The 27,295-nt window shown below is 48.4% G+C and overlaps 1 protein-coding gene across 2 annotated transcripts in view; it reads right to left on the minus strand.

Moving 5' to 3' along the window:
• The window catches only part of LOC115311524 (protein Wnt-7b), a 141,928-nt gene that overhangs the window by 49,216 nt on the left and 65,417 nt on the right, over positions 1-27,295 (minus strand). The window contains exon 2 of one of the 2 annotated variants that reach the window (XM_040221690.3): positions 19,453-19,673. In XM_040221690.3, coding sequence (XP_040077624.1) covers positions 19,453-19,673 — 221 coding nt within the window. Of the gene's footprint in view, positions 1-19,437; positions 19,674-27,295 lie in introns of both variants that reach the window. The other variant, XM_040221689.2, reaches the window with a different exon arrangement.

Consider the following 27,295-nt stretch of genomic DNA (forward strand, 5'->3'; position numbering starts at 1 on the left):
CATGACGCGGTGTTGCAGAAAGCAGCGTATAATACCACTACACGGACCACCGAAGCGAACGCACTGTTATCGTAAATCTTGGCTTGTGATTGCGCCAAAATTTGTAAATAATCTTATTCTTTTTTCTGGAGACGCAAACGAAGGGCATAACAAAATCGTTTGCATATTCCGCATACCTCGCAAAAGCATCAGTCACCTTGCGAGAAGCGCAAAACACGGTGTCCGCACCGTCCTGACTTCCCAGTCTTTTACCTGCTTTAGAGCAGTTTGTACCTGTTAGTAGGTATGTCTACTGAAACTGCAACTTGAAACTTGGGGCAGTGCCAGAGGGAAAAGAGACAAATTCGGGCCTCTTCCCAATGTAAAGAAAAACCACTATGTTCTCTACGTAAAAAATTGGTCTCAGTTCATGCATCTGTGGGCAGGTAGAAAATCTTGCCCTAGTTTATTCACACCGCATGATGAGCGCAACAAACTCACACGAGTCACACGAGATTTACAGGAAAACATCGGTGGTGACTTAAGTTTCCCTGAAATTCTGTATAACCGGTCGTTTGCGGGACCGAATCATCTACTCGAGCGGTGTGCGTCGCTGTGCGAACACGTCGCTGTGCAAATGCAGTCTAACGACACGAAGCATAGAAACGGCAGATTTAGGGAAACTATCCGAAGTCCCTTGTTCAATTAAAACGACGTAATTTTGTTGAAAACGTCCGCAGCATTTTACTCACGGTATGCGTCGGGAATCTTCCACATTTTGAAACGGAACGAAGGAAGATTTACTTTTAAGAACGCTCGCTGCGTCCTCCCCGACCAGCTGGACCGGATCAGCTGACGACGACGGGGCTAAACCCGTCAAACGCAACCCCACAACAACCAATATGAGCTCCGCGTTAGTGCGGGTTTCTACCTACAAGCACCGCACCACACACCACGAACGTTTCGGCCCTTTCTCGCATCGCCGTGTTGCCCCAAACAGAACGAGATCGCCGAAGAACGCAGCGCTGTCGTGAACCTTGGCTTGTGGTTGCGCACTCGTGGACCCTGTGACTCCCCTCGCTTTCAAAGCACACACGACGAATGGTACTTTCCGTCTTCCGGGAACATCACAGGGGCACTTCTCCGGTCACGTCTTCACTATGTGCTCGCAAACTGCGAAGCTCTATGCGAAGCTTCTCGCGTCCCGTCAAACCAAAACAATAGCGGCTGCCAGAAATTTCTCCGGTCAAACAAAAAGAACGAAAGCCAACCGGCTCTTCCTTCCACCGTACGTCGCTTGCAGTTGAAGCAGTTGAAGGTTGAAGCAAAAACGAAACCAACTGCAATGTCACGTGTTCACATCGAAGACACGCTTTTTATATTCATTTTAACTGTTTTGAACGAATAATTGGACCCATGACTTTATTTGTGGTGTGTAAGAAACTATTATCAAGAGCCCTAAACTAAATGCAAACATGGGCGACATGAGGGAAGCCGCATTGCCATCGACCAGAAAATGGCGGCGAGCCACGGTTAGAGCCGTTAGAGCACTATATAGCTCCTTCGGAGCAGAGTAGCGCAATCTAGAACGCCGCCTCTCGGCGACTAGCGGCGAACGCCAGGAGGTTCCAACTGCGGTCAGAAATGCATGGAGAACGTGAGAAAATCGTTGTTTCTTCAGTGTTGTGGGAACGTACGGCATCGCAATCATTTTTGACATAATAATGGAACACTTTAGAATAATTTGCGCTAAGTTTTGTGCCCCGCAAGGACCTGACTTTTTTTTAAAAATTGCCTGAGCGGCATCATGCAGCAGACGACACGGCGACGTCACACCATTCACGTGACCCGCTCCGGCCAACCCGAAAAGCCCATCTCCGCTGCGAGCAAAAATCGTCTGCTTCAAACGCCATTGCCTTGGAAATTGCCTTCTCAAAATTTGCACACGTATCCGATATTGTTAAAACTTTGATAAAGTGTTTAGTGCTTTACTAACTTCACGACAGACTAGTTTTGAAAAGTGTGAACTCGCCGTTCATTTTTTAATCAGCCGTGTTGTGTCGATCTCCATGTATTCTCCCATAGGGCGGGCCGCCTCCTGGAACCCTGAGTACCACGTGACTCGCGCCGAGCCGCTCTGTCGGCCATGTTGTCGGCAAAACACGGAGTTCAAAGGATTGCGCTACTCTGCTCCGTAGGAGCTATATAGTGCTCTAGCCACGGTAAGCGCGGGTTTCGCCAACGTCCCGCGACATGGCGTAATTGCTTTTGGTGCTTATCTGTTTCCGAGACATGTTTCTTTCCGCGGCATTTGTCTCGACGGTCCTTTCTAAGTGTGTCCCCAAGCATTCCGGTGCTTCAATAGCCGGCAATGCCGCGGTCGTCGCCGGAGGCGATGCGTGTTATCGAGGTCGGCTACACGGTTATGCGTGTATGACCGAACCAAAACACGTTTTTTACAACCTCGCATGATATCTGAACGTATTATCCGTTACTCATCGTGTAAATTTATGGTAATTTGTGTAAATAGCGTGTTTTTCACCCCAAATATTCACCAAATACACGGCACTTGCTAACAGTGCACGAGGGTACATGGGATTCCGCAAGGCGAGCGGAGTCAGTCTCGCCCCAGCGTTCGACTCTGCTGCCACGCCGACTTCGACGCCCGCGACGCTCTATTATTATCTTTTGTACTCTTTTATTTTTGGCACAAGTTCGCCACATTAAACGTTTATTTCTTCCTGTTTATTTGTTATTTTTGCTCACCACCCGTGACAATATTCGATAGAAAAATGTGGAGTTTTCAGTTCAGGGTGTCGAACCGAAAAGTTTTCAGGTTTTCAGGTTTGGATTCAGGTCTAATCGCGCGCATACTTTGTCGTTCAGTTCAAGTTTAGTTCCACAACAAAGAAAAAAAGAAAGAAAAAAGGATAACGGTTCGAATTGGTTTATGCGAATCCTGTACGAAGGAAACGAAGGGACGATCAGATACCGACGTTCTAGCGCAACCTTATAATATTTGGGAAATTAATTAAATAAAAAAAATAATTGGGGATTTTGGGAAAAAATAAAATAAATTAATATGAGTAACGTTCGCGTAACGTTGCTCATATCCCCCATACGAGTGCAGCTATATCACAAAAAAAGAAAAACACCGTAAGATTGCATGTTAAAAAAACAAAATCTATAACTGTACGTCATGTCGGCCTTGAAGGAGAATTCTGGACGAGTGCGGTACCCTCCAAGGACCTCATAAAGGCACCAGAACATCGTAAACTGAGCACAATACGAACCTACAGTGGAAGGATAAAGAGCACTGGTGTCACAACGTGGGGTATTCTGCCGAGAAACTTATCCTCCGCCGAGCCCCAGTGAGTGAGTGACGAGGGGGGGGGTTGGTTTTTTCATGTCTAGCTTTTGCCGGTTAAATGTTCCGAATAAAAAAAAAAGATATTTATGACACGCAACTAGGCAAATACAAGGCAGAGAACATGTAGAACGAAAGGCAGAACACAAGTACTTCATGAAAGTGCACGTTTTGCTAAAATAGAAAAAAAAAAAAAAAAAAAAAAACGTGGTCGAGCTGGTGAACGACGTTCATAGTAAATCTAGAACAAAGAAACTAAACATAATAAAATAGACAGCACAACGAAGTTTTAGTGAGGACTTCGTTGTTCTCTTCGTTTTTTTTATTATTATTAGTAATATTTTGTCTCTGGTTTAATAAAGACGTCTTGCTAAAACGTCCACGTACAATATAACGTCTAGAACGAGAGAAGACGAGTAAACAGAGACTCTACAAAACCGAACAGGACTAAGATACCGCAAGTGTCTTTGAGACTAGCTTCGAAAGCGAGTTTATAGAGAGCTTGAATATATTCACCCGGAGCTAATGATCGTAGGTTGTTTCGAAGCGTAAATGGCCCGTCCCGATTGATTGTCGGCTGTTGCAGACGTTTGAACAAGACAGTACATGAACGGTACAAAACACGCGCATTCCCCAGAAGCGCTACGCGCGTTGTATAGGCACTCGAACGTGCGGGCCAGAGTTAGCGCCCCTAGTATGTCTCCCAAACCGTCACAGACCAACCGAAGACGATTTTTTAGGCCGAGAAGGAAACGTGTTTACTCAAGCCTTGGGCAGCCTCCCCTCTCTCTCCTTCAGTAAAGCAGACGAGACGCAACGAGTTCTGCGTCGCCCAATCCCGAATTGTGTTTCTATATAAGACGAATTTGCTAAAAGGACTCGTCGCCATTTTTTTTTTAAGCTGTTTTTTTTTTTTTATGAAGGGACCTTTTAAACGGGGGTCTATAAACAGGCGTTCGCTAAAATGAGCTTCGGTAAAATGGATGCCTCCGAGGAGGAAGCGGGGGAGAGGGAAAACCGCCTGCGGCGCATTTTTGTATGTACTTTTCAGCGAACTCTGGCAAACCTAAGGACCCACAGACACAAACAGAAAGAGGGTATATTCTTACACCACTTATCACATATAAGACACCCCAAAACTTGAGTTCGACGTTCAGCGAACTGACGTCTAACAGACGGTATCAACTTTCACGAGCGGGTTGATACCCGAGTTGTACAACTTTTTAAAATAGGCAATGTACGTGTGACTGACCGCAAAAAAAGTAATCGGGGTTTTCTTGGCCCCACTGCAAAACCTCAGTATTTTTTTTTTGTCTTGTAGTCTTTGATGCTGTCTATAATGTTTTATATCCCACCGTCGTCAAGCCTCTCGCAAAAGCTGGGGCCGTCAGTTTGACGTCAGTGCGCTGTACGTCCAACTGAAGTTTTGGGGTGTCTTATAGGCCGTTTTATCGTGGGTAGCGCCATTTTGAGAGCGAGAGAGAAAAGGGAAAAGTGCTACCGGCGCTTTCCCCCTCTCTGGGTGTGTAGAAAGAGTGAAAGTCCCGGATGAGAAACTTGACCGGTGTTGGGGGTCTGCAGTGCCAGAACTTCGTTCGCGTTTTCGTCTTTGTTTCAAACTCGCATACTTAATTAAAGTCACGGGCTTCGGTGGCGACAGTCCCCCGGTCATCGGGACACCATTGCTTGGTGATAGGGTGCATGAATAACGACAAAAAGCGTCGAATACTGTGCAACCTATGTAGCTTGCATGCAATCCGGCAAGGCTGCAATGTTTTTAAACTCCATCGCTTTCCGCATGACTGGAACTGATGAACCATTTATCAATTTTTGCTCGCAATGGGCTTAGTTCAACGTAGTCGTGTTTAGTAATCAACAAGCAATACACGACACGAAAAACTCAATTAATTTTTGTAAATGCCCGGAGCTACCACCGATCGTTTTGCTGCGCTGCTTTTGTATTGCGTGTCCGTGCTCTTATATTTCCTTGTGGATGAACGACGAAGACGTTCTAGATGTACTTGTATCGAACCGCAGTAAGCCTCAAAGCAGCCACGAATTATTTTACTATTTGATGCAATATTTTGAGTACTGCCATTTCTATCGCTAGCACGTTCGCTGCCGCTGTTCCCCCCGTCGCCGCACTGGTGGATGCCATGACTCGAAAAAAGAAACGTGCACACTGGGCTCGAAAACGGATTGAACGCTAAACACTTACACACAGGCAGGACAGGTCATACACAGAGCTGAATATTATTAATTTGGGAAAAATGCAAGAGAGGTTAGCCAGAAAATGCATTCCGGCTGGCTACTCAGCATGGGAAGGGGAAAAGGAAGAAAGATAGCAATAGAAAGGCATACGTTTTGGGTTGCTATACAAAAGTCAAAGTTCCGGTGTAGAACAATCAAGGTACAGCACGAGACTTGTACAGTAACAAGAGAGGACACTCATACATCACCGCACAGGACGGTTCTAATCACATTGTATGTTCAACACATTCAGTCTTAGCATATTATCATAGAAATAATGAAAAGATTCCTTATACAGTCTGTACATTGAAAAGGTAAACGAATGCGTGTTCATATTCTGTCGAGGTCAGCACACGTTTCATGATTGTATTTCTTTTTGTTATGTCACAAGATTATTTACAATCGATATCTTACAAGATTATTTACAGTCGGCATGTTACAAGATTAAAGTCGGTGTGTTACAAGATTATTTACAATCGTTCAATAATTAGTCGTGTGAAGAAATGTTATTAATGCATCTAACGCCCTTCGTTGATGCTGTTGTTGTTCCCAGGTACCTAGCTGACTATAGTCGGATGCAACCTAAGAACAATCTTTTAGCTCCACCCACAAGCGCATTGCACCCATCTGAAGTGCCTCCGCCGTCGAGAAAGAAGTTCGCTAGCAACGTTGCTTTTTCTTCCTCCAGGAAACGTGTCTTAAACTACTACAATATTTATTTAATTCATTCAGGACATTTAAATAAGTTAGAATACGTTTTTGTCAACGAAATAGCTGTTTAGTAAAGAAAGAAAGTCATATGTCCAATGTACCGTCTTCCCAATTCATTTTCTGTCCAAGATACTGCCTAACATACCGTCTAACATACCTCTCAGCAGTGCTAAGCCTCGCGCCCGCTTCGAAATTTTCGTGGGCGATAGCGTCCCTGGATTCTCACGTTGTCGCGCAAAAACTGCTGCAAACGCAAGGCGATACCATTAAGATTTCGTGGCGTAACCTCGGGCACGTAAAACACGGTGCAAAAAAGTAGAATAATTGTCACGAGAAACTAGCGTCGCGTTGGTAAGGCCAGCAGCCATGTTGAGCATTTTTTTTTCAAAAGGATTGCGATTGGTCCACGGAATCGTGACGTCATGAAAACGATTGGCTGGCGTTTCTCGGCGTAGGATTACATTTTCCTCTGAGAGGCATTTCCGGGTTTTTCTTAGCTTGCAACCGACTATATCAAAGATTTAATACTTCTTCTTCCTTCACCTCTTCTTCTTAGTCCCATCGAGCATTCCACGATTGTGAGATTAAGATGCACTTTTCAGAGTTTTTTTTTTTTTTTAAATGACCAAAGCATAATAAGGAGTACATATAAAAAATAAATGAGAGACGAAAAGGAAAAAACAAACAAAACAAAAAAAAACTACATGAACGAAAATTGAAAAAAAAAAAAATTTGAGAAACTATCCGCAAATGCCCAAGCTAACCCCGTACATTTCCACTTCCAGTCGCTGACATCAGTATCCCGTGAATGTTTTGAGAACTTCTTCCCATGACTGTCCTCACGAGGCACTGGCCCAAACCCGCAACACGCCGTAGATATTGTTTTTCTTTGCCGTGCAGCGTGATGGACGGACGGACGGCAATCGTGGAATGATCGAAGGGACTAAGAAGAAGAGGAGGTGGAGGAATAAGAAGTATTAAATAGTTGATAGTCATCTCTGTGTATGTCCTGTCCTGTCTGTGTGCAAATGTTTAGTGTTCAAGCTGTTTCTCATAGACATGTACCAACGAGCTCAACTCAAACTAGTTATTCGAAAACGGAGATGGCAACACACGAGACGTACCCTGCAGCGAATATCCAGCGCTTCAAAGCGCGCAATCAACAGAAACAATCCACCAGCGGCATTCCAAGGAGCGCTTTTGCCGGCACTCTGGTATCGCGCAGGAGATCGCGATTCAGGAAAACCGATAGAACTAACTTTTCAACAATTTCCAGCCACGCGCGGCGGCGGAAATGAGCCTTCAACTAAGTGTTGACTCCATTTTATTATCTTCAACTAAGTGTTGTAGATAATAAAATCAAGTCAATATCACCACTGCAAAATGTCAATAGTAAGATAACTTCAGTTACAAAATTTTACAAGCTGAAACAGCAATTATTACGACAAAACTCGCTCGCACCTTTCGAGTGTACCCCATGTTCATCGGCGGTAGAGCGTTCGGCGCGCTCCATTCACAAAATGTTCCGAGCACAGTCAAGAAGATGGCGTTGAGGAAACGCCTTTCCGGTTTACGGACGCAATCCGCTGCCGCCGAAGACCGGGGTAATGTGGAAAGCGATGGAGCTGAAAGACATTGCAGCCGCGCTCTCGCCTTGCCCCGTTCTTTTCAAGCTACATGGGTCCACGGACAGTATTAGACACTTTCTGTCGTTATTCGTGCATCCTATCACCAAGCAATGGTGTCCCGATGGCCGGGCACTGTCGCCATCGAAGTCCGTGGCTTTAATTAAGTTTGCGAGTTTAAAACAGAGAAGAAAGCGCGAACGAAGTTCCGGCACTGCACGCACCCAACACCGGCGAAGCCTCTCATCCGGGACTTTCACTCTTTCTACACACCCAGAGAGGGGGAAAGCGCCGGTAACCCTTTCCCCTTCTCTCTCGCTCTCTTTCAGTAAAACGGTCTATATGTGACAAGGGGTTTAATGACTAAATTATTTTTTTAGAGTGCCGGCGCACTATTATTTTAATGCGTCAACATTAGAACCCTCGTTTTGACAAAAACAAACGGCGGTGTCTTTCGTTGGTCAGCGCCGGAGAGAGAGGGAGTAGGAGAGAAAGAGGGACCCGTGCACGCTCCCATTAGTTCAAAGGGCTGACGTCAGCACGCTTCAACCTCTCTCTCTCGCCCTGGCGCTGAGAGAGAAAGAAAGAAGACTTGCAAAAAAGGAAATACTAGCGTGGTAGTTACAGACAGAGGCCGAACAGTCATCGTCAGTTGGGGGAGGGGTTTAGTGGATTAACAGATGATAGAAGAGCAAATTGTGAAAGGACCCCGGCGGTGTCTGTCAGCGCCGGGTTTTCGTCAAAACGAGCCCTTTCGTTTTCGTAAGTCAAGCTCACAGCTGGCGCGGAGCCAGAGAGGAGGCTACACGGCGGCGCGGTGGAATGCGGGCGTGCTCAACTGCCGCGCTGCCGTCGCCGGTTGTTCTTCACTCCGGGTTTCCGCAGTAGCGATGCATGGACTGGGATGTATGTGTATAGTTAAAATGATGGATGAGGTTCCCACCTCGAGTGATATGTATGCTCTTTCTTCCACTAGTGGTATAGATGTGGTTCTTTCCACAAGTGATATGGATGACCGTATCCAAGGGCCTCGGCGTACTCTGATTTGCAGAGTACAGTAATGGAGACGAAAAAAATTACAGGAAGATATACTGGTAGATTTTGAAGGAATGCGTGAGTATGACCCTTGGCAAAGGCCACACATGCCCCCTTTGGGAAACGATAACACTGATCTGTAACGAGGCCAAGAGGCATCAGAAAATAGGGGAAACAAAACATAAAGCCAGAGCAGAAACGTGAAGGGGTCAGCGTTAGCGATCCCCAAGTGGGGGCGTGTGTGGCGTTTCCCAAGGTTCATGCTAACACGTTCCTTAAGAATCCACCAATAGATTTTTCCCCTTTTGTTTGGCGTCGTTGTGGCGCCGAGTTCTCGAGGGTTTCCTCCCAATTTCTGTTGGGATGATGCAATCTTGCCGTGACTTTGCGTCAAGATCGAGGCGATTTTGTGACAACTTGTCTAACGGCATGTCCCCGTGCATATCATCGCCAAAATTGCTGCTAGAAAAAGTAAATTAGGTGGCAAAAGGAAAGTTAGAGGCTGCTAGGAAAGCTGGACTGATATGACCGAATTGTGATTTTGACCCGTTTCGTCGAACCGTTTCGGAACGATATATCTGAGAGCTCCGGTTGAAGTTCAGTTCCAAGATGGAGAAAAAAATATCGGATTGGTTCAGCTGCGGTTCAACGAAAAATAACGGCTCCGTTCCAATTTTCTGTTCACTCCTGGTTCGCTTCTACATCCTGGTTTCTAAACATTTACCGTATTTTCTAGACTGTAGTCCCCACCCCATGCATAGTCCGCACTAGGTGCATAGTCCGCTCCTGGGCCCGTCTGCTCGAGGCTGGTTAACTAACCGCGGTTAAACGGATTTCCCCACGAAAGGGAATTTTAGGTCACGTGACCGGCAGAGTAAGGACGGCGGGGAAACATGGCGGTGCCCGGTGAGTGAGCGCCGCTCGCTTTGGAACTAATACGTCGTAGTGGCTGCAGTAGCGGGCGCGTTAGTCAGCAATGAATGGTGCAGGAGGTTTTCGCGTTGCCTTACCCTTAAAACGCAAAACATGAGCAATGACCTAGCCGCATTTTTTAGATAGACTTTCGACTCTGGCCATTCCTAAGCCTAAATGAACGCGATAGTTGTCGGCATGGCAACGTCTTTGGAAAGTGGATTGCCTTGACTCAAGCGGCCGGGTATTGATAGCACACAAAAGCAGAGAGCGTTCCCATAGACCTTTTGCTAAATTTCAAAAGCACCGAGGTGCATGCTACGAGTGTAGTTACACGCACTGCACCTGCTTGCGTCTGCAGTAATAACTGTTCCAAAGCAAAAAGCCTAAAACAAATGTTGCCGTGCACGCGCGTTCGTCAAAGATTTATTATGATTATTTACTTTAAATCTTTTAGAAGTGGAAGGCCAGCGCGCGCCGATCGTAGAATTACACTTCCAGCGTTCTTCTCGATGTTCGGGTAATTTACTAATAGGTCAAATTTCAGTGGAGCCGAATTACATGTTTTTCAATTTATGGCGGTGTTATATACCGTTCTTACATGCTGGCCAACCATGCTGCCGGTGCACCGCCCGCCTTTCCCTGCTCACTTCTTTCTCATCGTTTCTAGGACTCAACTTCGTCGTCCTCTTTCGAACTTGGAAGGAAATTTCAACGACGCTTTTCTTCTCTTCATACAGCCAAATATTTAGGGAATTTCCAAACAAGGGTTAATTTAGTTTTACCTTGCCGATTATTTGTACGACGAGCAATAAATATTGTTTCATACGCTCAAATGTATGCCGCGCTGCGTCGCGAAAACCAGGCAGCGCGCATTTTTTGGGTCCCCCCATTTCGGGAACCTTTCCATGGAAGCCACTTATATTCGCTACAGCCAGTAGGTGACACCAGCTACCACCCCATAATAAAGCACGGAGCTATCGCTCATCCAGCCCTCCCCAAACTTGGCTGGGTACTTCTAGGTACCTAGTAGGGAAGGGCGGTTAACTTTTAACCGCGGTTCAAGTTAACCGGCTTCGAGCAAACGGGCCCTGGTGCTTAGCCGACACGGAAATCTTCTCATATAGGGGTATTCACACGAGGGAGAAATCCCGGGGATTTCTCCCCGGCACGCGCATCCCACGACGACAACGTCAGGCTTTGCGATGTGCAAAAGCCTCACGTTTTCATCTCGTGATGCGCGCGTGCCGAGGAGAAATCCCCGGGATTTCTCCCTCGTGTGAATACCCCTTATACGGCACACCTTGATAAATGTCTGCTTTCTTAGCTCACAAAGAAGCTTCTATTATACATAAATCATTATTAAGATCCCTTTCATTCACAAAATTCTTCGCGTCTCGTCATAATGAACGATCTTGAAAAACAAAAGTCCTGCATAGTTTGCAGGCGTAGATAGTCCGCGCAGCCTACAATATTAACTTTTAAATATGTATAGTCCGCGGACTACAACCGGGAAAATACGGTATTTGCTATGAGGCCCGCAGGTCAGCGCAACTAATTATTCGATTAATTAATTGATTAAAACGGAGCGATTGATAGGGATGAAACCTCGAATCGTCACCCGGCCCTACACGAATTACGGGCACCCGCTGCGAAGTACAGATCAACAAAAGTAGGCCGCCAAAGCCCATCTATCGTCTGGGGCAAGGCCGGACCCCAACAGGCCCGACAGAGATGCACTGGCGTACACAACGTGCGTGCTTCACGACGGGCAATCGGCTTGTCGTGCTCGAGCGAACCGATCGAAAAGGCGCGTCTGTGGACGTCCCCAAATCATCGGCGGCGTCGTTTCGCCTGACCGCGCGCAAGGGTGCTGCGAGGGAAGTCGGCGAGACGGCGCGAACAAAAGAACCGCCTTATTTGCGCCACTTATAGATCACTCAAGCAGGAGCCCGACACTTGGCAGCTAGTGCGTACAGGGCGAATGTATCGAATGCCGATTTGATGCACAGAAAGAGAGAGAGAGAGAGAAGAAAGAAAGAGAGAGAGACGGAGAGATAGTATCAATAAGCGCAAGCGGGAGAAGCCGACGCGCAGCATGCTGGCGATTCACGAAGGTATCTTCGGCAAGCCAATGGATAAGGTAGGGTGCCTCAATTCCCTTCTGTTTAGTGCGATGCCATCCTTTGTACTGCCCGATGCTAACAACACGCGCTCACGGGGAATATGCAAAGAAATTGTCGAAAACAAAATATCGCCGTACCACAGTCACCACCAAGAGAGCGTGCAGACACCGGCTGTTTCACGCGCTTCAAAAAAAAAGAAAACCAACAAATAAGCTTTTGGAACAAAATGGCCAGGTGTCATCACCGTAAGCAAAGCGCACATGAAGGCACCCTGAAATAAGGCAAAGAACTGTATATGGCACGCCCTTATTATTTTTTTCACGAGTATGGTAGCCGCCAGAACCTTCTGCTCTTTCGAAAGGCGACAGAGAACAAATTTCTAAAACTACAATACACAGGCGCAAGAACTGACCCCGGAAACTGCTTTACTTGAGTGAGCTCCCGCGCGGACATTCTTTTAAGCAACCTCGGCGCGCGCGCGCGCCCACGGTTCCAAAGCCTTGTCACGGTCTGCCCAAACCGACCTCGGGGCATCGTCACCCGTAGCCAAAGATATGCTTTCAGCCCAAGCAAATATGCGCGAGCTCATGGGCATGGCTCCTGGCGGCGTTGCACCATGCCGTATCACCTCTGAAGATGCGTAATCGTGGGATCCAGCGAACTTACGGGAAAGGACTCGGATTCATATTTGGCCCGTGGGGGTCAAGCTCGTTACGCTTTCTGTACGCAGAAATCGCGGTCACTGGTCGACGTCCACGCGTCTTGGAATAGTTCTGTCGGGATGTCCGGTCTTAGTCCAATAGCGGGTTCGCCGGCGCGTTTCCCGGTCCCCCACGGGGCCTCACGAGGGACCCCCGGTGTGGTCGCTAAACGTGTCCACGGGCATCCTCTAATGGACGCCATAAAAAGAAATGGTGCTCTTCGGGCTCGGAGCGGGGGACGGCCGCGTCTGTGTACGGATCTGGCCGCGGATCGACAGAAGGACGAGTGTGGCTGCAAGAGCGGCTGACGGGGCACGTCCGTGCGGCGCGTAATGGTTATGGCCAGCACCGCGAAAGTATCTTCGCTGCCACTGACCGGCGCAGATGCTGCTTATGCGCACCTCCACCGGGGTTGATTAGGAGCGGCGCCTTGCGCAATTCGTGCGTGCTCGCGCCGGGGCTGGCTTTTAATTGCAGGCGCCACGGTGTCCCGGCTGCCACCGATCCATTCGTCAACTTGGGGAGGGTGTCGCCTAGTCCGTGCGTCGTGATCGAGCGCCGGGAGCGTCCGCTTTTTCTGCAGCCTTTGTTTGTTGTGCCGACAGCGCACTAGGGGCGTGCCCGCTGCTCCTCGCGTCCAGACGCGCGCTGGACCGAGCTGGCCGACCGGCGCCGCGGTTCGGACGTGTGCCCGGCGGTGGATGTGCAAGACGAGAGGAGCGAGCATAATTTCTCCATCGGCTCGCGCCTGTGGGCAGCCCCGGTCAAGCCGAAAACTGAGTAGTGGTCATTTTGCCTCTCCGCTGTCGAGTTCGTGGCGATTCTGACTGCGAACCGACGCCGCATCCATAGGGAGGATTAACTGGCGGTCATAGATGAATCCGCGGCTGCGGAGCGCGTACTGGCGGCGAAATTCCAGAGTTTCTTTTGCAACACGCATTCCACACAACCAAGACTGCCCACGGCAACATCGACTATGACGCGCGTTGGGGCGTTTGGCTGTGGGTATACCAGAGGTGCGGTGTCGGTGAGGGCATGTTTGACCGCAGTCAACGCACCCACCGCGCAGTCCACGGTATTTTTATCGAAGGTTTCTTCGGACCGCAGAGCAAGTCTGTGAGAGGCTCGCTGATTTGTGCTCAATGTGGAATGAAGCGCGGATGAAAGTTGAGCCCCAGAAACTTCCGCAGTTTGCGTATTTGCTTATCCGAGAAGTCTCGAACAACTCTCACGTTCGATTGAAGAGACCTAATGCCGCCGGATGTGATGCGATGCAAGAGATAATAGAACGATATCACCAGCCAGTTTGACTAGGTCAAACTGGCTGGATTGTGGAGTTTCGTAATTCCAAAAGGCATGCGAATTTACTTGAACAGGCCGAATAGAGTAGTGATAGACGTTTTGGAGATATCCGCATGCAGGCTCGATTGGCCTGTGGTTGTATGCCTTTACCAGGTCGATCTTGGCGTAGATAGCTGGCCCAGTCAGGAGTTCAGCAAAGTTGTGCATGTGGGGTAGTGGGTTAAACATGTTATACCGTCAGGTGGTGCAGGTAAAGAGAAACAGTTTATTTCCTTTTCTCCTAGCTTTCACTTAGAAATTGAGTAATTAAATTGAGTGGGTACTGGTCAGTCTGGGCGAAAGTTCATTGCCCTGTAATTGCCGCACAGCCTCCAGTCCTCTGGATACTCCTTGTGAACTATATATGGGAGTGGCGTTGCCAGGGCCTGCCTTACACCATCAAGCGCCCTGGGCAAACGTCCCCCCCCCCCCCCCCCCCCGCCCCTTTTCATACGCCCCTATAGGCTATATCTACTACATACGACATCACGGTGTTAGTAAACATGTGAGTAGTTGCCCAACACGAGCGTTTTGTCAAACGAGAACCGTACTCCAAGAACGAACGTCCGATCGTGTTCAAATAAATCAAAAAGCTAAAAACATTAAAGAAAGGGGGGGGGGGGGGGGGGGGAGGCGCCCTTTTTTTGAGGGCACCCTGGGCGACTTCCAAATCACCCTCCCATAGGTCCGGTCCTGGGAGTTGCCCAGTAGCTTTTGGATGGCCGAATGATTCCTATCGGATGTCTCAATTAGCGGCCAGGCTCTTTAAATCAGCAAATTTCGGTTTCTTAATCTATCGCGCTACTATTTTGTGCAGCGTTGCCCAAAGGTGGTGCATTTTTTCTATAAAATTTGCAAAGAGCGAACTTTCCCAAGGAAAAAGTAAAGAAAGAAAAAGGCTTAACGCCTACACTGCGTTTCCATAGAGGTTAAGCCTTTTTTTTCTTTTTTTACTTTTTCCTTAGGTAAGTTCGCTCTTTGAAAGTTTTATAGAAAAACTGCACCATCTGTAGGCAACGCTGCACAAAATCGTAGTGTGACAGGTTAAGAAACCGAACGTTGCTGTCGATTTAAAGAACGTGGCCGCTACTTGAGACATCCGGTAGTCCGAGCATGTTCGAACTTTTGCCGTACCACAGTGGCTGCGTTTTAACTATTTTCATTGGTAGCAAATGGGTAGAGGAAGAAGAGGAAGACGGCGAAGCTACTTAACGGCACGTTCCTGGTTATGTTTACCCCTCCGTTTTCATGAAACAGAAAATATTAACAAAACACAGCATCGTATCGTTGCATATACCTTCTGGAGTACTCCGCCGGTACACGTTATGGATTAAAACTTTCATTACAGATAGGACTATATTTATACAGACAACAAATGAAGAGACCATTTCAAAGACTTTGGGATCGCTGAAGGAGCGCCCAAAGCACTTCAAACTCGAAAGTGGAGCGTCGTCTGCTCACAGCGACAGGCGGCACGCAAGCGGTTGATCGCGGGACACGGGCGAACTTCGGGTCGGTTCGGAGGCGTGAGAGAAACTCGAGTTGCAGGACGACTGGGACGACTCCATCTTTGACGTCACTGCGTTGGCTCGGATCGCGCGGGAACTTCGTATTCGGCTCTTGGGAATTGTTTTTCTACTCCACAAGTACTGAGTTCTTTAGTTTCTTAGCTTCACGGTAATGTCCAGGCATCGTTTCCAATTGTTTCGGATAATAAAAAAAAAAGCCGTTTACAACTCCCTGTAACGCCGAATTAGAGCGCAGCTCTTGAGGAGGAGGAGTAAAGGGTACTGAGGTTCACGTGTTCCCGGGGGGGTCACGTGACCCCCTCCCCAAGGTCACGTGGGGGTCACGTGACCTCGGGGGGTCACGTGTCCACGGGGGTCACGTGACCCCCCAGAGAAATTGTTCCGCTAGATTTAGCGGGGCTTTTTTCCGCTAGATTTAGGGGGAATTTGTTTCCGCTAGATTTAGCCGGGAAATTTTCCGCTAGATGTAGCGGGGAAATCTTTCCGCTAGACTTAGCGGGGAAATTTTTCCGTTAGATTCTAGCGGGGAAATTTTACCGCTAAACTTAGCGTGGAAATTTTTCCACTAGATCTAGCGGGGAAATTTTTCCGCTAGATATAGCGGCGAAATTTTTCCGCTCGATATAGCGGGGAAATTTTTCCTCTAGATTTAGCGGGGAAATATTTCCGCTAGATTTAGCGGGGAAATATTTCCGCTAAATTTAGCGGGAAACTTTCTCCGCTAGATTTGGCGGGAAAATTTCTCCGCTAGATTTAGCGGGGACGTTTACCCATAATGCACCGCGCGGTTACGCCGACGCCACTCAAGCCGGGAAAGGGCGCCTGAGAGCTGCGCTCTAAAAATGCTTTTGACCTGCTTTACAGCGTCAGCTGTGTTGAGCTCGTTGTATTGTACGAGCGTCGTGTCGCAGAAAACTAACGGAGGATGCGCGCGCTTATCGTAGTTGGTCGGCTTCGGCGCCAACAGAGGGCGCCACCTGCTCTTTCTCGCCTTCGGTGGCCCGTTTGCTCGGCGCTCGGTCTCACCCTAGGTGTTAGGATGGAGATCATGCTGTGCGTGAACGTGAAGCGGCACGTAGTAGACGCACACAACGAACCAAGGCTCTGTTAACACATTTATTATCCCGTACTGTTTATACACCTGCTAATTGTATTGCAGCAATTAGGCTCGAATAATTTTCACTACCTGTGATAGATTATTTTGAATGCCAAAGATGGTATTACATGTGCCGAAGTTGAAAACATAAAAATCGACTGAAAGAGAACTCAATGCAAATGGGAATAAGAAACAGTAAAAATTTTTCTGGTTATTGTTTCCTGTCCACGCTTACTTCTATCAACATGGTCCTACACAATTTTTTTAACATTATGTTCTTTTTAGAGCGCAGCTCTTAGGGGCCCGTTCCCGGCTTGAGCGGCGTCGCCGTCGCCGTCGCCGTCGCCGTCGCCGTCGCCGTCGCCGTCGGCGTCGCCGTCGCCGTCGGCGTAACCGCGCGGTGCATTATGGGTAAATTTCCCCGCTAAATCTAGCGGAAAAAATTTCCCCGCTAAATCTAGCGGAAAAATTTCCCCGCTAAATCTAGCGGAAAAAATTTCCCCGCTAAATCTAGCGGAAAAAATTTTCCCGCTAAATCTAGCGGAAAACTTTCCCCGCTAAATCTAGCGGAAAAAATTTCCCCGCTAAATCTAGCGGAAAAATTTCCCCGCTAAATCTAGCGGGAAAATTTCCCCGTCAAATCTAGCGGAAAAAATTTTCCCGCTAAATCTAGCGGAAAACTTTCCCCGCTAAATCCTAGCGGAAAAAATTTCCCCGCTAAATGTAGCGGAAAAAATTTCCCCGCTAAATGTAGCGGAAAAAATTTCCCCGCTAAATCTAGCGGAAAACTTTCCCCGCTAAATCTGGCGGAAAAAAATTCCCCGCTAAATCTAGCGGAAAAATTTTGGTCACGTGACCTGGGGAGTCACGTGACCCCCTCCCGAGGTCACGTGACCTCTGAGGGGGCACGTGACCCCCGAGGTCACGTGACCCCCCCCCCCCCCCCGAGAACACGTGGCCCTCAGTACCCTCCCCTCCTCCTCCTCAAGAGCTGCGCTCCAATTCGGCGTTACAGGGAGTGGTAAACGGCTTTCACTTTTTGACCGTTGCATGTGTAACTGCCTCCACAAAAAAAAAAAAAATCCACAGCAAACATTTCGCATTGGCATGGTGCTACACAAAATTTTAACATTATGCTCTATTTCGACCTTTGCATGTGTGGCTGCCTTCACTGAAAAAAAAAAAGAAGAAGAAGAAATCCACAGCAAACTTTTCGCATTGGCATGGTGCTACACAAATTTGTAACATTATGTTCTTTTTCGACCGTTGCATGTGTAACTGGCTGCCTTCACTAAAAAAAAAAAAAAGAAATCCGTGGCAGATTTATTGCATTGGCATGGCAATTTGAAATAATTACAACATTTTATATTTAAACTTTTGGCGAGAACTTTTTCGTACAATATTTTCCCACCAAATGGAGAGGCAGAACGGCGCATCCGCGTCGGTCCTCCTGCAAGAACGACGGTCGCTTCCCGCAATGCTTGGATAGATCATAGAACGTTACATGGCGTACCATTTCGATTCACACAATTACTAGCGACCTCCGCACTTCCGCGTGCCCCATTTTCGGGCAGCACCATGAAATGCAGAGTGAATTTTACGACAGGATGAAACGCGGGACATTTTGAAGATGCAGCAATTTCTCGCGGGACGCGGGACACGAACCCTCAATGCGGGACAGTCCCGCGAGTCGCGGGACGGGTGGTCACCCTAATGCCTACTGAAACTGAAACTTGAGAAACTAAGGGCAGTGCCTGAGACAAAAGAGACCAAGTTGGGAAAGCTTGCTCGCTCTCTCCAATTTCTCAACAGTGATTATACAATATTAAATGCACGAACGCCTCTTCCCAAAAAAAACAAAAAAAAACACTATGTTCACGACGCAAAAAATGGTCTCAGTATACATGGTATACACTAGAAATACAGATTTCGAACAAAGCTCACAAGAGCAGCTATAAACAATACAAAGCACATTAAAGGTCACGACCACGAGAGTACACAAGAAAAAGCACCTTCGAAGGGGAGTTCTCAAAAGCAGACTTGTTCGAGACAAAATACCTCGGACGCGGGGCTCTATAAACAAGTGTACCGTTAGAGCGTTTACGTTCGCTCCCATTTGGGGCTTCCCGGCTCCGGTAGGAACCATGAGCCGTGGCATGGAGAGGACCAGCACCGGCAGAAAAACTCTGGCGAAGCCGCGGAGCGAACGCTGGAGAGAAGGCGAGTGGACCCGCCTCCTGTCTTTACTCTCCAGCGTTTGCTCACTTGGAAAGTGTGGAGGGCTTTGCAAGGAAGGGGGCTTGTTTCGCTAGAAATCTTCTGGAGGTGACATCACGCCAACAGAGGGGGGAATTTCCGGTCCGGAGGGACACGCCCTCAACGATCACCAACAACGAACCAGACCAAAAGACGCTATTCGACATAAAGGACAACTGAATCGGCGCCACCTACCGCGACCTCTACTTCGGCATTCACTTGGGATTTTCTTGTCTGGCTGGCTTGAGCCGGTACTCTTCCTACCTCCCTGATATGCAACAACACACGGCCCTGGCGTGACGCCGTTGCGGTGCGGCTGTTGTCGGCACGGCGAATGTGCAGACGCTTCACGTGAATCTGCTTTCTGCTAACTGCCCGAACGTGAAATTGTTCATAAACAGCGAGTTGGTGTATAATCAAAATCCCAGCGACTTCAAAAGAAGAGAGACAGAACGGCATGCGGGGCAAAAGACAGGAAAAAAAAGGAAAAAACAGAACACGAAGGACACCTTTCGGCCGCCCACCTATGGCGAAGACGTGCCCGAAGCCGGCTTCCGAGGCTCCAGTGTCGGTGCAGTTCCAGCGCCGGTGCCTGAACTGGCGCCGGCACTCGGCCATCCCGAGCAGGGCCCCTTCGCCGATGGCCACCATGGCGTCCGGCCGGGATGTGCACAGCCTCCGCTGCGCCGACGTCAGGCCCGGGATGCGCTGGCAGATCATGCTGGCGCTGAAGCCCAGCGCGCACCTGCGCGGGGAAAGCGAGGAAGGCCGCTCAGCTCAATCCGTCGCATCACTTTTCATTAGGCAGTTTTAGCGTAGCAATGACGAGCTGCTGTGCCACGATGCCTGGAAAACTTCTCCGACTGCTGTGTTTAGATCCCGCCCATGCATGTATCCAAATTTGTCCCGAAGTGGTAACAAATGACGTCTTAAAGCCGAAGTGGCATGCTGTTGGATGCCGCCATCTTGGCGGTTAAGCGTAGAAGTTCTAGAAGAAAGCACGGGAGAACGCGAGTGTGGCTGTCGTCGTGTTGTCCCAACTCCTGATTGCCGAAGCTTCCGTCTGTCAAGCTGGAGACCAACTTGCAGCAGAATTGGCATCTGCCACATACGCCACCGCTGCTGCGACACTGCCAGATTAGCGGCCGGCGACAGCATGAAAGTTCTGTGACTTTATCTGGCTGAAGTCGAGGGACGAGTTTTGAGGACACTGTAAACAGACCAGTCGAGGACGCGCTCCAGGCACCATAGCTATCGGAAGCTCACGCTGTGACTTCGAAGCATGCATGCTCTTCAGCGCGCGCAAAAAGCCGTATACCTTGTAAAACACTGTCATGAAACAGGCTACTTTCCTCCTCTGCCGTGGGCATTTGACATGATGAGCCATAGCAATGCAGATGTACAAAACGAAGGAAACAAGAATAGAAAAGACCGACGGATCTTGATGCTTAGCGCTTTCTCTAGGGCAGCATCTACTGTCAGAACCACCTTTCATTTTCTTCGGAGCACATTTCACGACAGCTCAATGTTTTTCGGAGGATGACCACTGCCATGGAATGGGACTAAGATTCTGTAGAATTCGTATAATTTTAAGTCCAGACGCCGCCGACACAATGAGCTGATGGGACAATCAGACTGCGTCAAAAGCTCACCAGCGTGGTTTTCGTAATGTCTCTGTACGTGTTCTGTCATCGCTGAACCAAATATAAACAGAAAATGCTATATTTTGCGCTTTTGACGCTTCTTGATCGGTCGTATTACCTCGTAGCATCGGCTGCGTATGGATTTAAGCCGAAACGATAGTTTGGAGTGCCTCCATATGACTGGAACCGCGTGCAACATTGAGCGAGTTGCCGGCTGTAGCATCGAGGACTCAAAGTTTTTGAGGCCAGATTCACGAAACGATCTTACTCTAAAAATGTGCGTACCCTCGAAACGAAATTATCGTAAATTTCGTGGAAGTTACGATGGAATCCAACGACAGCTCCGGAGCTGTTTTATGCACTTTTTTACGATCAAATCAACATGGCCGACAGCGTCGCTCAGTTATATTTGACCGTGACGACCTACCGACGTCCCGACTTAAAAGCAGCAAGAAAAAATGAAGTTTGTACTTGAAACTGACCACGACGGAGATGAACGCTGGATCCACAAACATCCGGAAAAAGGTATACAACGGCAACGATCCCACCGACTAAGCCTCCGCCAAGTAGCTCGGCGGATCATAGGCCTAGCAAGGCACTCCGCCTGCGTTTATTATTCAAAATTAAAAGGCCGCCTGCGTTTGTTTTTCAAAATCCACGTGCTCTGAACCTTGACGAGCTCTCCGATTGGTTGTTCATGTTGCCGAAGATGCTGTAGCCATGGCAACAAGCCGCTCTCGTGGGGATCGGGAGCTTACGGGACACCGGAAGTTCTAGTTTTTCCGCACCAGAACATCGCTTTTCTCCTCTCACTTAAGAACGCGTTTGTGAATACAGATATTTTTTCTTCTTACGATGATCTTAACTTACAAGCAAGATTCACGAAGAGCTTCTTAGGCAACGACATTTTAGCTGAGACGTTCGTAAATTATGAACATCGTAAGATCGTAAGAAGAAAAGTTGGTATTCACGAACGCGGTCTTAGGTGAGAGAAGGCAAGTGACGTTCTCGTACGGAAAAAAAAAAGGAAAAAATAAATTCGGCGGTACAAAGAAATTCTCTGTACTGCCGAATTAGAGCGCAGTTCTTAAGGAGGAGGAGGAGGGAAGGGTACGAAGGGGAAGCTATGCCGCTCCTCTTCCTCCGTACCTCCCCTCCTCCTCTCATGCTCCCCTTCTATTTACCGAAAAATTTTCGCAAAATTTCCTGCTAAATTTAGCGGGGAAATATTTCCCCTAAATTTATCGGGAAATTTACATACATTTCCCGCTAAATTTAGCAAAAATTTCCCTGCTAAATTTAGCGGGAAAACTGAATTGGCGTTGAGGTCACGTGATGTCAATTTCCCCGCTAAATTTAGCAGAAAAGGTATAAGGTTTAAAAGCGCAAACAGACAGGGACAATAGAAAATAACACAAACGACAGGGAGAAGGCGCTCTCGTTTGTGTTATTTTCTATTGTCCCTGTCTGTTTGTGCTTTTAAACCTTATACCTACCATGGACCAACTAGCCTAAACCAAAGTTTTAATTAGCAGAAAAGTTTTCCGCTAAATTTAACGTGACGTCACATTCGTTCACGTGACGTCACACGTGACACCATTCAACCCGGGAAAATTTTTCCACTAAATTTAGCGGGAATATTTTCTCGGATTGAGTGGCGTCACGCGTGACGTAACGAAGGTAAAATTTCCCCGTTAAATCTGGCGGAAAATGTTTCCGCTAAATTTAGCGCCGAAATTTTTCTGCTAAATTTAACGGGAAAACTTCCCGCCGAATTCAGTGGATTATTTTGCCCTCGTGACGTCACACGTGATGCAATGCGTGGTTACGCCGACGGCGACGTCGACGCCGCTCAAGCTCAACCCGGAAACGGGGGCCTAAGGGCTGCGCTCTAAAAAAAAGAATTTCCGGTGTCCCACTAGCTCCCGATCCCCGCGAGAGCGGGCTGTTGCTATTGGCAACTCCAGCCCGCCGCTCGCCTTCTCGCGGACAAACGGAGAACCAGAGGAACGGGGACGGCAGCGGTGGCTGCGGCGCAGAAACCGTGGCAGGGGCTGTCGGCCTTGATGCGTGAAGCCGTTCTAACCTAAAAAAGTGAGCACGTTAAAATAGGAATTCTTGCGCTCCGCCTTGCAACTATGTTGCACGAAGGACCGCGGGATGTCTAGTTTCATTAGGGACTTTTCGCATATCCAGGGGTTTCCTTACGAATTGAAAATAGGGAGGGGGGCATTGAGAATAGAGGAGTCGTTGCGAATTAAAGGGGGGGGGGGGGGGAAATCGCGGCGTACATCGCATACGCTGCGGATTTCTGGTTTTGTGCGTGGCCATCATTTCATTCGGTGTTCACCGTGACGGCAAACACTCCCGCTAGTAATGTAGAGCTCTAGAGTACTGTCTACGAAAAATCTGTTCTTTGCCTTAAGTAGGAGAAAACTGGTCGCGCAACGATCTGTCGAGCAATACACATCGGGAATGGGTTCGCGCTTTAAGGCCGTTACAAGGAACATGTCCATTTATTCCAAGCACTTTTAAAAGATGAAATACGCGTACTTGCTTTCAGGTAATTACAAAGTAAATAAAGAACTGCCCGAAGCATTTTAAGCGCATCTGTGTTTTGACGAGAGGGGCCGCAACGTCGCAAATAATACAGTACAAAAATTGTACGGGTTATCAAAATATTTATATTTGATAGAGCAATAAATAAAACCATTGAACACGCCGATTATGGTAAGAGGCAGCTGCCGTGAGCACGGCAACGCTCCTGGCGCGCGCTGAATATTGTGCTTCAAAGGCGCAGCGCGAGCTTCCGGTTGTAATGCTACACCGCAGTGTAGCCTGCGGTAACAAACTTCCTATCAATAACCATACAGCAACTTGATCACGTGTTGCAATACACTAAAACTGAGACGGTAAACACCAAGTTGTGAGCCTGTGACACGAAGACGTCAATACAGTGAACGCTGTTCTTCCGAAGCTTGACGGTTAACGTGCGCGGCCTACTTTTTAGGGCACTAATGGCCAGGCAAAGAGCAAACACGATATCTTCATCACCCTTAAAAATATTCTGCCACAAACAGTAACGTGGCCGGTGCCTAAAACGCGCTCGCTCACCACAAAGCTTCGCAAGAGGAGGTTTATGCAACTTTGAAATATCAGCATGGTCGTTTTGCTAACGCGTATTCACATCCCCGTCACCTGTAATATGATCCTCCCCTAACCGCTTCGCATTTGTGGGAAAATAAATCATTTTTGACGCACTGACCAGCGTCAGCGAGCAGGCGCACGGAAAATCCTGGAAAATCTATCCCCGTCTCTTCCACCATCTTGGATCTACCGCCCCGCCACCTATACGGCGCTGGAGACGAACAACCAATCGGAGAGCTCGGCATGGTTTGGGGCACGTGGATTTCGAATAACAAACGCAGGCGGCTTCTCCGCCAACGCTATAGGGTTCGTGTCCGTGCAGTGAAATGTCGACGCTAACACGATTTAAACGGGCCCGAATGCCGAGGCCGCGATAACCGTCTTCGACGGCTGCTATACTTCGTTTCAGCTTCGGTCCGAGCGCGGCCGATGTTATGAGCCGAAGGGCCAATCAAAGAGCGCAAAAAGCGCTGCGTCATGGCGTGCTCCCTGCTCTTGATAGGACTAGCCAGCAGAGGAGCGCGCGCGGAGAGATAGCGAATACCGGCTGGTCATATCAACTGCAGAGAGCACTACCTCGTTGAGAGAGCACGTCATGACGTTGTGCCTCTTTCGCTGTTTGATTGGTCCTTCTGCTCATAACATCGGCCACGCTCGGGCCGAAGCTGAAACGGAGTATACGAACTCGATCGCTATGAAGTCAACACAACTGTCATCGTTGATAAAGGGAGACGGCCCGCGCTGCTCATTTACAAAGCGGCATGAAACAAATCGTCGCGGCGTTTTTCGCGAGCCCGGAGATGCAAGAGCGAGTCGACGTTCAAGAAGATACGTCTGAACTACGATGATGAAGCCTGTCTTGTCTGTTCGTTTTCAATGTCCCCCTTTCCTTATCGTAAATCAGCAAGAGCCACCCGCGTTTGATCGAAGCGCTGGATTCGCGCTGTTTGACCGCGTCCTGGTAAGAGTTTCGGGACCGATCTTTCACGATTGCAACTCGATGCTGACGTGCCTCTCAGGAGAGAAAGGTTTGACCGGCGTGCCGGCGTCGCGTAGCTCCCACGAACTGTTCTAGCTCGACAGTGTTAAGCTACAGTCGTGTCGAAATAAAAAGGACACACTAAAAGCAAAGTGTAGATGCCATGTGTTGCGAAGGTAATCCATGCGGCGTTTATTTGAGCTCTATAGACGCTTTCAGGCAGCTGTGCATGGGCGCCGCCATAACCGACCTTCAGTTTTTCTTCCCTCTTATTCCGTTCGCTTCACTTTGTCATTACCACAGTAGGACAGGTTATTGCCATTTTAGGTGTTACTGCTTCCTTCTCCCAAAGCGTAGGTCTCTCTGGAGGCTTGTTAACGCCCGCTTCAGTGCCTGGGCATCTTGGTAAGACAATAGAAGGTCGGCTATGGCGGCTCAATCTGGCGCGCGCTGAAAGCGTCTATACCACACGAAACGAGAAGATAAAATTGATGACACTTTCTTTTCGACGAGCATTCATCACCGTGCACTGCCTCAGAAAACAAAGGGATGACAAGAAGAGACTGACCTCTTAATCTAAAATTGAGGTCAGCGATTAAACTATTTATACGGGAAGGGTCCACAAGGGTCGCGCGGGCACATTCCGTTGAGCAAGCCGCCCGGTCGTGAGCAGACGGTCTTGGCCAAGGACCGTCGGAGCAACGCTGCGTCAGAGCAACGCTGCGTCGGAGCAACGCTGCGTCGGAGCAACGCTGCGTCGGAGCAACGCTGCGTCGGAGCAACGCTGCGTCGGAGCAACGCTAGCTCCGTCGGAGCAACGCTAGCTCCGTCGGAGCAACGCTAGCTCCGTCGGAGCAACACTCTCGTAGTGTCCCTTGCGGTCCATGAGAAGGAGAAGCAAAATATAGAAGTGTACACCACCGCGCCGACTCGCCGACGACAAGTCGTGCTGAACATAGACGTGAAATATTTTTCTTGGTTTCATTATTATTTAGCTGTCTCCACGTCGCCGCCGTTTGTTTAGTCGAAACTGCGCCGCTGACGCCGCTGTCGCAAAAATTTAATTGACTTGGCGCCGCCACCCGCCGTATTTAAGACGCGGCTCACATTCTACAACGCCGAACCGTTTTCCAACGAATCGGTAGCCGCCACACGAAATTACGGTTTCGTTCCGGTTCGGGTTCAGTACGGACTTTTAGCCGTTACCGTGTTCCGCGTACCGTACTAACGAAGCCTTTCAAGCATGCTTTTAAGCGCGCGCCCGGAGTCATGCCGCGACCGAGAAGCGCGCCCTTAAAATCACGCTTCTTAGGCTCCAGTAGTGCGGTACGCGGAGCACGGCAGCGGTTTGCTAAAAATTTTGGTTACGGTACTGTCCCGGTTCGTTCAAAAATAACGTCTCTGCTCCGATTTTCGGTTCGAGTTCGGTTCGACACCCTCGCTTGGGTACCGCGGGTATATCACAGTGAAAAGGCTGCAAGCTTTCGAATGAATGCAGGTAACATAGTCCTCTATATTTTAAAAATGTCGTACCAAAATGCAGGCCTTTTGGATCTCTACCCTCGTGTACCGGTTCTCTTCTAATCCACAAAACGATATGCGATTAGTAAAATCACAATCTAAAATAATTTATTCCAGTCCAGAATTCATTTCAATGTTTTAAACATAACGGATCTTTTGTCTATTTTTTATTTACTAGTATTATTTATTTCCGTGAAAATACAAAATAATTGTTCAATATACCCGATGTTTCTTATTTATTTACTTCTTTACTGCCATTTCCGTGGAGGTCACAATGGAAGTGAGGCACGGTAAACGCTACATTGGCGAACAAGCGCGACAGTCGTACCGAGGTCAGACTGAGAACAGCAAGGACCACTTCAAGATGTTACAAAATACCACAACCGGCTACATAAAAAAAAAAAAAAAAAAAAAAAAAAAAAAAAAAAACCTTTATGTTTACAAATTTGAAAGGGCTAGAAGGTATTCCCAACTTTCGGCGATGGTGCTACCGCGGCGTGAGATTCGCGCTCCCTATACCCCGTGTCACTAGTTGCCTGCAGCACAGGGGAAGGCAACGCGAGGCGAAGGGAGAAAGGACAAGCACTAGAAAGACTGGGGAGGAGGAGAGAAACCTCCTTAATTTTTTTTCTCAAACATTCGTAGTGTTCTCTCTTTCTCCTCTCGCCCTGCACTGCTTTCCTCTCCCGTCGTGCCTTCCTAATGCTCGCCCCTTCTCTCTTCGCCTGTCGTTGCCCTCGCCTGCCATGCACACTAGTAACACGGATGATCGGCTTCAGAATAAAGCTGCTCGTTTACGCCTTCCTGACGTGGAGGTATGGCGTTAAGCGCGAAACACATGTTCGATGAAACCGTTCGATCCGACGTGCAAACTGCCGGAATTACCTTCGGGGGCGAGGGTTTTCGTAGCACCGGAGAGCGCTGAAAACACTCGCCACTGTCCGTCGTATTGCCCGATTGGACGTCGGATCGGACGGATTGGTCGTACATGTGTTTCGCGCTTTAATGCTCTTATATCGCTCATATTTCACAAAACGAGAATTACTCACGCGTCACAGTCTCGTACTGCTGTTCTAC

Source organism: Ixodes scapularis, unplaced genomic scaffold, assembly GCF_016920785.2.
Source record: "Ixodes scapularis isolate PalLabHiFi unplaced genomic scaffold, ASM1692078v2 PGA_scaffold2__306_contigs__length_199485367, whole genome shotgun sequence".
In the NCBI taxonomy this organism is placed as follows: domain Eukaryota; kingdom Metazoa; phylum Arthropoda; class Arachnida; order Ixodida; family Ixodidae; genus Ixodes; species Ixodes scapularis.